Consider the following 11,230-nt stretch of genomic DNA (forward strand, 5'->3'; position numbering starts at 1 on the left):
CTTAAACTCTAATTTCGGGACGAAATTCCCTCTAACAGGGGGATGATGTGACAACCAGACATTTTGAGACAATATAATGTAACACCAGTCAAATTTAGGTCAAAATTTAACTTTCCTAAAATCTAATTTGGGTTAAATAAAGTGGTAGGAATCGTATCAAGGTTTTCGTACATATAAAGAACACTAAAATCCGAGTTATAACGAAGAAGTTATGACCAATCTAAGATTCGCGGCAAAAACCGGCAACGCTGATAGACGTAAAACGCAAAGTTTCGATACAATAATTTTTAGCCTTAGGTATCTAAACGAAAGTCATATATTAAGTTAAACCGTGATCATGCATAAAAAGAACGCCCAAAACGGACTTCGTATGAAGAAGTTACAAATTTTCTAAGTTTCGTAACAGCGGTAGACAGCTAAAAACTCGAAATAAAGATCGAGCGATTTTTAGCCGACACAACTTAAACGAGAGTTGAAGGTCTCGACAATAGTAGTTCGATGGTAAAAAGACAAACGAAAATGGACGTCAGATAAAGAAGTTATGGATTTTTAACGAAGTTATCGTGTCCCGGCCTATTAACTAAAATATAATTAAAAATAAAGTCAAAATTAGCCGACGGAGTCTAAGTGAAAGTTGTAGAGTATTTTCTCACCTTCGCGTGGATATAAAGAACGTCAAAAATGGAGCCCGTATGCGAAAGTTATGGATTTTACAAGTTCGAGGCACACACACCAAGACGATTTACGCCCAGCGTACCCTCGTACGCCCAGCGTACTCGGGTGCTAGGCCTCGGTTCGTCCACGTCGCTCTGGGTCCCATCCAATGCTCCGCCCGAGGATGCGGTAAGCGCTGACGTCGCGTACGTCCAGCGTACTCCGAATTTACTCCCAGCGTAATCCCTCTTTCAGCACCCTATAAATACAATGCGAGGGTGCCGACCATCCTTGCTCATTTTCTTCATTTCTCTCACATTTTCATCTTGTTTTTCGTGCCGACAATATCCCGACTTCCCGGTTTCATATCTAAGCCCCGAAGAAGGTCCGAAGCCCCGAGATTCTGGAGAATCTCGTCACTTTCCGGTTGAGGTGCTGCCCGGGAAAATCTCGTTTTCTTCAAATCACGCACTTTCTTCGGTGAGTTCATACCCCTATAAACTACATTTTCAAATGTGTTATTAATGCTTTTATACACTTTTAAGGGGGGGAATACAAGTAAACACATGGTTATTATCGTGTGTAACCTAAAGTTTCATTATATACTCTTTTTATCAAGTAAACCATATGTGATTCATAACTACTACATGGAAACTTTCGTACACAAAACATATCACGATAACATCTTGTCTTTTTAAATTAAATATGTTGTTAAACATATATGAATCAAACACTTTATCTATACTTTGAGTATATGTGTTCATTTATGTCACGACAAAAGTTACACTTTACATAACGAGTGAGCATTTCACTAGGGTTTACCTATACAAACGAAACAAACTTTTGGAAAAACTATAATAGTTTACGACAAACATTTTTACATGTTAAAGACTCTTTATCAAACTGTCTTACATACTTTAGGATTCCTTTCAAACGCTGTTAGAATCATGTTTCTAACAAAGGTCTTCCTATATTTAAAACTGTTCTTATCAAACAAACTGCTTTCAAATCATTTTATAAACTGACATCAAGTCATCATTTCTTATTTATTAAACTTTTCAAAGGTTTTACAAAACTTCTTTTATATTTTTATATTGGCAAATGCATGCCTATATATGTGTAGTTATATAAGTAATGTTTGAAGGACTTAGGACGGCTAGCTCGCTTTATTTCCTTTTCCTCGTTGGGATGTGGCCTTAGGGCATCGGTTATTCGTCCGAATGTCGTCTAAATATTAGTTATATATATATATATATATATATATATATATATATATATATCATATGTACATATATAGACGTAAAAGTTTCCATCAGTTGGTTCAGTACCTTTGAGTAGCAAAGGCATATTTCGGTTATATACGTACAATACTAGTAACTATAATAGGTATAGTTAGGAGATACTACTTACCATTCCAAGTACAAGGAATCACACAAGAGTCAGTTTATTCATGAGTCTATACAAATACATTACATACTATATGAAGAGATACGATTACATACAATTACAAGGCATACAATTTCAAGACATACAATTACAAGAGATACGATTACATAAGATAGTGTACTAGATATTCATGAAATTTTACATATTACAAGTACCATATAAAAGAGATATTTTCATATACAAGAACAAATGGACATTTTCATACGTAAATCTGTTTTATACTAGGTTTTGTGAGACATTTCACGTACTTTCGAGTATGCATTATTAAGTCCTGTATTATATACCATAATCTCTTGTAGGGGGAGCGTGATACTTGTGTATAGATCTATACGGGATTGACAATCCCACACCTAAATTGTTAGCTACAGTTAGGCCGGCAGGTCTGGGGTGACAAACCTCATAACATTCCAACGCCTGAAGAACATTGTTATAGGCAGTCTGGGTCATTAGCATGGTTATAAAACTCACATGGAGTATTAAAAACACGTTGATTTACGGGGTTATCAAATACCTTAGCGATTTTATACGTACACAAATCTACTATTTTAGGCATCAAAAACACTATTGCAGTTCATTTTGTGACTTTTAAACTACCACCCACTTATGGGCAAATATTGGATTTCTAAAGCAAACATTCAAAACAGTCGGGTCTTCGTAGAAGGCTACTTTTTATACTAGTAGAAAATATGAGAGTTTTAGGGTTTTCAAACGTTTACAATTACTTACAAACATGTTCATTGGTACAAACATCCCTTTAAACATTTACATGTCTTTCTTTACAGTTTTACAAATCAAAGTCACATAAATACTTATGAACTTACCAGCATTATTTCTGATACTCGCTTTCAAAATAACTTGTATTCTCAGGTCACAAATAGACAAGTACGACTACCAGGTTTTGTGAAGACGGAGCGGTCAAGACTCGTCTTTTATTTTGAATATTCATTTTGTAGAATTATACTATGAAAGAACTCACATGTAATTAAAATTACACTATTAATGCAATGGATGATGTTGTTGCGTGTTTACTACTTTGCATTGTTATGATACATTACATGACGTCCTCCGCCCCAGAACATTTCCACCGTTCTTGATTTTGGGGTGTGACATAACCACTCTTTACCACATGGAAGTCCGACATATCATCAAAACTCATATCATAAAATTAAGATGCAAATGATCATTGTGTAACATTTCTCATCCATGTGAACACATCATCTTGAATATATTTGAAATTTTTGTTATCTCAACTTTGCTTGATAAAATTAAAATTGTAACTTTGCTTGATAAAATTAAAACTGTTTCCATTTGTATATTGAAATATGTCAAACTTTTTAATGATGGAAAATGTATGGTAACTTGCAAACACCATATATGTGAATTACTTCAAAACCAACTCAAAAAATGATATATGGATAAAGCAAACACCATATATGTGAATTACTTCAAAACAGAAAATAAGAAACACTCAAAATGTCTATCATATGCCAACCAAACAAGGCAAAACTTTATGAAACGTAACCAGTTCACACGATTGAATTTTTTTGGAATTCAATCAATTCATTAGTTAGCAATATGCATTGTCCTACCCAAGCAAACCATAAGTGGTCATGTCGGATGCATTAGCTCCACCGGGTACGATATGAAGGTTGTTGGGATGCTCTGACTGTAATCGTAGAGTTAGGATGTTTGGTGGAGATATTTGTGGGTATCCATAGACATTTTCGTACTCCAACCCATCTTCTATCATCCCATATTGTGGATCCTCTCCTCTTAAATCCTGTATTTATGTCGATAAAACTTAAAATGCAATAATACTAGTATTATTAAAATTATCATTATTATTATTGTTTACTCCCGATAAGAACTACTAAGACTAGTAGTAAGGCCATCACTATATGTAATACCATTTTTTACACAAATAATTAGTGAACCACATACCATTATCTATATCAAAAACAATTATCTATATTTCCAGTTTCTTTTCTAATTTATTTAGTTTGTAAAAATACGCCCGGTTGTTAGTTTTTTACAAATCTATCTTACATATTTTGCTACAATAACTTTAAAAATTATAAAGATAATCAAACAAATAAGTTGTATTTAATTGAGTCAACGTAATTGTGATATTATTAAAACAAACATATTATTAATAAAAGATATATTTAAATAAACACCACACATTTATTCATAGAAATATTTTGCAATACAATTAAACTAATTTTAAAAATATAAACTCAAACTTGAAACAACTTAAATAAACTAAATTAAATTAATTTCAAATATATAAACTCAAACTTGAAACTTAAATAAACTAGATATGTATGAATAAATAAAATTGACATAGTATGTATGAAATTATATTTGGTCGGACAAGATGTACACTACTTTTTACATTAAAATGGCGCTTGGTTGAAAATGTCCTATAATAATAAGTAATATCCTTACGAGTTATAAGGATTAATGGACAAAATTGAAAAAATGGTCCCTGTATGTATTTTTTTCGAGGTTTAGTTCAAACCTCGATTTTTTTGGCTTTATGACATTTTGACTTAGTTTGTACGTGGAAATGGTCCTTCGAAAAACTGAAAAGACTGAAATGTCCTCCTCATATATTTTTATATTTTTTCTATTTAATTAAATTTTTTATTAATAAATAAATATGAGCTCTCTCTCTCTCTCTCTCTCTCTCTCTCTCTCTCTCTCTCTTCTTCTTCTTCTTCTTCTTGACCTGATTGTCTTTTTCCTAAAAAAACATCCACATTACCAGAAATCAGAAATCCAAACTCTGATAACATTAGAGGCTTTGATTGAAGTTAATAGAAGTGAGGTTTGGAGATTTTCTCTTCTTCAAGATCGATTTTAGAGAAAGAAATGTATAAGAATTAAGCAACTTCAAGAGTTGGTGCATAGGAGCTTCTTTAACTTGTTGTCGTATATGCGTATCAGAGAAGGTCTAGATCACAAGGGTGTGTAAGAACCTTTTGCAAGAGGTGTCTCAAATAGGTCTTGTGTCCAAATAGAGAATCAGGTCGGAGCAAATGGGTCTCGTGTTTTTTACTAGAATCCATCTAGCCGTGATGACTTTTTCTGATGAGAGAGATGAGAATGAGATATGCTTGATCTTCCTGTTGGCTTTTTTTTGGGTTTTCTTGTTTCTTGCGTGATCAATCGATTGAGGATTTCTGATATTTGAATTTGGTGTTCATGAATTTTCTATTTCTTAATCATTTGATCTTGGATTTTAGACTTGTGAATTGGGTCTTCGTGAATTTTTTTCTTGATTATTCCATTTGTGATTTATGATTTCAGTAATCGATGTTGATTTCTTCCTTCTTGAGCATCGTTCAAAGTTTAAGTTATTTTTGTTTGGGTTTTTTGGGTATTCTTCTTCAAATTTTAAATTCTTTTCTGTTTGGATTTATGATTTCTGTAATGTATGTGTTTTTCTTGTTCAAACCTTGTAATTGTACTCATCCACTATTAAATGTGTTCACTCTCCGATGAATGGCCATGGGTAGGAGGATGAGCTTTGTAGATGATCAGAAGAAGCAGCAAGAAGATGATGTTATTGCTACCTATGGCTTCCCATTTCCATTAATTTACACGTACAAACTAGACCAAAATGACAATAAAGCCAAAAAGTTGAGGTTTATATTAAACTTCAGAAAAAAAAAATGCATTTTGTCATATTAATGTCATCAATAATCGACAAACAGTTTTTTCTTTTTATAAAATATTATTTTTTTAAAAAAATGTAAGAATTAGGTAATAAACATTTTTGTTCACAAAATATATTAAATCCATTATTTAATGATATTTTCTTAACACAAAATTCTAGTTGTGTACTTTATGATATCAATTTTTAAAAACAATGGTTTTTTCTAAAGAAAAAAAATGTTATTAACCATTCATTACAAATCATTATAATAATAGTAACAGTGATAATAAAAAATATTATATGATATTCACAAACAAACCAAACGTTATTGGTAGAGTATTGATATATAACCTAACTTTTCTACATTTGCCATAATAACCGTTAATTTTGAAATGAATTTTTCAGCACTTAATGATATATTATGTATATTTTTTATTATTTGTACCAAATATTTTTCTAATAAAATTTCCGTAAATCTAAAATGTCTACTATTAATGTTTTTTTCAATTAAATGATATATTTCATGTGTCATGTGTGGTACAATAACTTAGTTCTTAGTTTGTTTATTTAACTTTTTATTTAAATTTTAGTAAATAAGATACATTTTCTCAATATTTCATATTTATTTATCATAATTCAGAAAAGTTTTTAAAATATCCGAGGACGTTGTTTTCCTATAAGAAATCCACAATCCATAATTTAAAGGGTTTAGGTCATTTTTTGTCATTTAACTTTTGGTTTTTTGCTTATTTGGTCATTTAACTATTTTTATGTTTTAAAAGGTCGTCAAACTTTTGGTTTTGTGCTCATTTAGTCACTTAACCTTTGGTTTGGTCAGGTTTAGTCACATTTAGTCACATAACTTTTAAAATTGTGCTCATTTAGTCACTGAACTTTTAAATTTTTTCAAAAGTTTAGTAACTAAATTAGTACAATTTTAAAAGTTAGGTAACTAAATGAGTACAAATCTAAAAGTTAAGTAACTAAATTAGCACAACGTCAAAAGATTGATTATATTTTAAAACTTAAAAAAGAGTTAAGTGACCAAATTAGCACAAAACCAAAAGTTAAGTGACCAAAAATAACCGAAACACTTATTTAAATTGAATGTGTATATATATATATATATATATATATATATATATATATATATATATATATATATATATATATATATATATATATATATATATTGTAAGAAACGTACTTTCATGTGACATAAAGTCGTATTTTAATTTAAATGCCTCATTTCAAACATGATAGTTATCTTTGGAAAATCGAAAATTAAATTTGGTTATTTCTCCATATTCCCTAATTTCGGAAGGTTTTTTGTTTTTCCTTTTTGCGATTATCCCAAATTATTGGTATATTATTATTATTATTATATGTTGCATTTACTAGAAATTTATACCTGTCTCAAAATTAAAAGTCAATTTACACTTTTTTATACGTCAAACATTTGCATCTTTGTTTCAAAATCAATAAAACTAAATAGACATGTAAGACAGATTTAAAAACCATATTTGAGTTCTTTTTCAAAGAGAAGGAAAACCGATGTTCAAAATGTAAATGAATCCTTATAACTAAGAACTTAGATGGCCAAAAGTATATGTTTCATTTGTATGTATTCTCTCTAAAATCATATATGAATGTATTTGTTTGATCATATTTTGTTGCTTATTTTTTTCTACACAAATTCAATTCAAGATGTGAAGATTGAAGAAATATGAGAAAGCTTACAAATTCATGCATGAGTTTCTTGTATACATCTTGGGCACTTCTCACCTGAATTACCAATAATCAGAAAAAAAAAATAACAAAAAAAAAAACAATTTTCGAAGAAAAAAGAAATTATAGTATCATCAATTACCTTCTTTTTGGAAGTCTCCACTTTATTACCAATGACTTTGAGCTGTAATTTTGGTAAAAAAAATTAGAGGGAATTATGTTTCTAAATATAAAATTGAAGTCGATATATATTTAAAAGAAATGAACCTTGCGTTCACGAATAATGTAGACAGCCTCTTGTGAATCTTTTTCAAGCGCAAGCAATTCTTCAAAGTTTAGATCTTCCAAGCAATCACCCAATCTTTGCCTACCAAGTAAAAGAAAGACAAAAGAATTCAAGAATGTATTTATTTTCAATTTTGTGTAGAATAATATGGATAATTTTTTTTAACCAAACTATAAATTAAATAAAAGAAAAATGAAAATTGAAACCTAATTTGCTTCCTAAGATTTCTGTTTCCCTCTTTTTGCTGTCTCAGTTCCTCTTGCATTTTCTGCATGAAAATTAGTAAAAACATTAATAACTTTTGTATGGCATTTATCCTGTGAAAATTATTACCTTTTTTAAATACAATATATAACACGTATTCCAGTTATTTGTTTATTACGTTTCTTAAAATAATAATAATAATAATAATAATAATAATAATAATAATAATAATAATAATAATAATAATAATAACTTTTTCTAATCAATGAATTAATCGTTACTTATTTATAATTTCTCTAATTAAGTTATAGTTTGTATAATTGTATATAACATTTGAAATCAATGATGATAGTCGAATCCCAGATTTTAACACTTTCTGACAAAATTTTCGGCTAAAATCTTTTATAAATAGTTACCTGATAATGAGAGTTCCAGAGATCGATTCCTGTTGCCTTCTGATACTGATCGAAGAACTGCTTCATCCTGATCCAAACATTCATCCGTATAATCAAAATCAATAAGAACTGAAAAAAGTTAGAAACGCTATATATATATATATATATATATATATATATATATATATATATATATATATATATATATATATATATATATATATATATATATATATATATATATATATATATATATATATATATATATATATATATATATATATAACAAAATCTAATACGTACGTAATAGAAGGACTGATGTATTCATGAAGCTTATCAGTACATGAAACCATGATAATCGACACCTTTGCATCGCACAGCACAGTGAGTTCACTCGCCTTCTTAAACAATCCGTTTCTCCTCTTGGAATACGTCACCTGCCTGTTTGTCGAATTCTCTATCTTCTTTATCTGGATCTTTCCTCTCGCCATTGATCTCCTTTTTTAGCAAAGCTTTATCAATCTATCGATCTATCCGAAATGTTGTTCTCATTAGGTTTTCGTAAAAAGTTGCTTGTGAAGAGAAAGAACACAGAAACTGTGTTTGAATTTGTGTGGTGGGGAGAGATGGACACAGAAAACGTGTGTCAAGAATGGGGGAGGGAAAGGAACAGGAAGAAAGGGAGGTGGAATTGTTGCTAGAAATAGGAAGCCATTGCCCGAAAAGAGAAAAGGGTAGGAGAGATTCATAAAGCGGTTTAATTAGCCAATTACATTTAGAACCCTTGTATGTTCACTTTCAAAGGGTATTCTAGTAATTTTACTCATATTTGTTTTGTAAAATAAAAATACATGTTACGAATTTAGGATAACTGAATTGGTTAATTTTTGGGAATTTGATAAAATATGTTAGGTTTAAATGCACCTATATTATCTTGATAAATGAAATGATGTTAGAAAATATTTTATAGAACAACAATATACACAAAAAATTGAAGACGAATTAAATAAAGATAAAAATATAAAAAGTTAGAACTTGATTGGCAAAAGTGCGATTACTTTGTCTATTAAGTTGTTATCTTTGTATCATATTAAAAACTAATGAATGTATGTATAGCTTATAGGGTTAAGTTGTATCCTTATTAAGTCTATTTAATAATAAAAAAATAGCATCTTATTGTTACAATCTTAGGAAATATATAAACCATCATTGTCTTGAATTTTGAATAATTACGAAACTATCATTTATTAAATATGGATTAGAAAATGCATCCTTAGTCTTTAGTCTCAACTCTTCTCTTTCAACAAAAAGAAAACTGTGTGCTTCGAAGGAGTAAATCCACACAAAAATCAAACATACATGATAATTCAACACTTAGCAACATGTACATCAACATCAAGCTATAATCTCATTACAATTTAGTAACGAGAGATAGGTGGATTTATGAGTAATATAGGAGTAAGTTATATTTATCGTTCAAAAAATATAGTAATAGGAGATAGATGTATAATTTTATATCTTTAAGGATTGAACAACTCTTTCACATGTAAGCATAAGATATAAAAAAAGATTAACATGTACTAAAATATAAATGCAGAGACTAAGTCGGTGTAAACACTAAATAGATGCAGGAAAGTAGTGCAAATACTCTAAATGGAGCTTAAACGGCTAAATGAAATAAATAATGAAATCGAGAGATGAAAAAGAAGTAGCAAATAAATGGTGGACAAATGACAATGTCCTGTAAGAAAAAGGAAAAGAAAATACCTAAGGTTACTCCACTATTTTTATTATAAGCGGCAAAACGATCATACATGAAAGAGGTCTAGTTCATTCATTTATATTCGTAAAGATGTAAAACGAATATTTATAAACTATAATAAACGAACATAAACAAATAAACATAAATATATATATATATATATATATATATATATATATATATATATATATATATATATATATATATATATATATATATATATATATATATATATATATATATATATATATATATATATATATATAGGAGAGTTCAATTGAGAAAAAAAAAAGTTGAGAATGGGGGAATCATTCTCACCCACTCATTTATTTTTGCCGCAAAAGCCTCCGTCGTACCAGCAGAAATAAGAAAAGAATAAACATGTGTTTTCCAACAAAACATATTTCCTTAAACTATGTTAAACATTAACTTAATATATACAAAAACATAGTCTTTTTCGTTTTTTTTTTTAATTTTAAGAGTTATTTTTATCGAAAAATTATTTTAAATATACCAAAATTCATGATTTTTTATTCTTTACAAATAGACGTCCATATTGATATAGTTTTAAAATAAAATAAAAAATTTATTTTTTTATATTTTCAGCTATCATTATTCATAATTGAATAAAAATGAATCAAGTTTTTTCTACAGTACATTTATTATTCACTTATGAATAAAAACTATGGTTAATTTTTTTTACATTTTAAGTATCATTCATATATGAATATAGCATATACTAAACATAATATATTCATATTTAAATATTAGACGATTCATTAACTTGTGAATATTACATAGTATATTCACTTGTGAATATTAGATTGTATATTCACTTATGAATATTAGATAATATTTTCATATCTGAATATTACATAGTATTACATGGTATATCACATGTGAATAATACATAGTATATTCACTTGTTAATATTAGATAATATATTCACTTATGAATATTACACAATATATTCACATATAATTATTACAATGTGTTTTCATAAATATATATAATTTTGATATGTTATTCATATATGAATAACATACAGACTTGCATATTCGTTTTTTTGTTTTAATAATCATATACTGATTCAT

The 11,230-nt window shown here is 28.7% G+C and overlaps 1 protein-coding gene across 1 annotated transcript; it reads right to left on the minus strand.

Moving 5' to 3' along the window:
* Positions 1 to 3,387: 3,387 nt before the first annotated feature.
* Positions 3,388 to 9,235, minus strand: LOC111879692 (floral homeotic protein PMADS 1). The gene is made up of 7 exons (XM_052764173.1): positions 8,678 to 9,235; positions 8,396 to 8,462; positions 7,982 to 8,043; positions 7,757 to 7,856; positions 7,632 to 7,673; positions 7,502 to 7,546; positions 3,388 to 3,880 (listed from the first exon to the last, which is right to left on the minus strand). The coding sequence occupies exons 1-7, from the start codon at positions 8,863 to 8,865 to the stop codon at positions 3,686 to 3,688; spliced, it is 699 nt and encodes a 232-aa protein (XP_052620133.1). The 5' UTR covers positions 8,866 to 9,235; the 3' UTR covers positions 3,388 to 3,685.
* Positions 9,236 to 11,230: the final 1,995 nt, after the last annotated feature.

The sequence above is a fragment of the Lactuca sativa genome, chromosome 5, assembly GCF_002870075.4.
Source record: "Lactuca sativa cultivar Salinas chromosome 5, Lsat_Salinas_v11, whole genome shotgun sequence".
In the NCBI taxonomy this organism is placed as follows: Eukaryota; Viridiplantae; Streptophyta; class Magnoliopsida; order Asterales; family Asteraceae; genus Lactuca; species Lactuca sativa.

What these genes read in the sequence shown, in the direction of transcription:
- LOC111879692 (XM_052764173.1), bottom strand. Translation starts at nt 8,865, where the DNA reads ATGGCGAGAGGAAAGATCCAGATAAAGAAGATAGAGAATTCGACAAAC. An exon ending in TACATCAGTCCTTCTATTAC is followed by an intron (nt 8,463 to 8,677) that starts GTACGTATTAGA and finishes TGTTTGGATCAG; the next exon opens with GATGAAGCAGTTCTTCGATC. An exon ending in AATCTTAGGAAGCAAATTAG is followed by an intron (nt 7,857 to 7,981) that starts GTTTCAATTTTC and finishes TTTACTTGGTAG; the next exon opens with GCAAAGATTGGGTGATTGCT.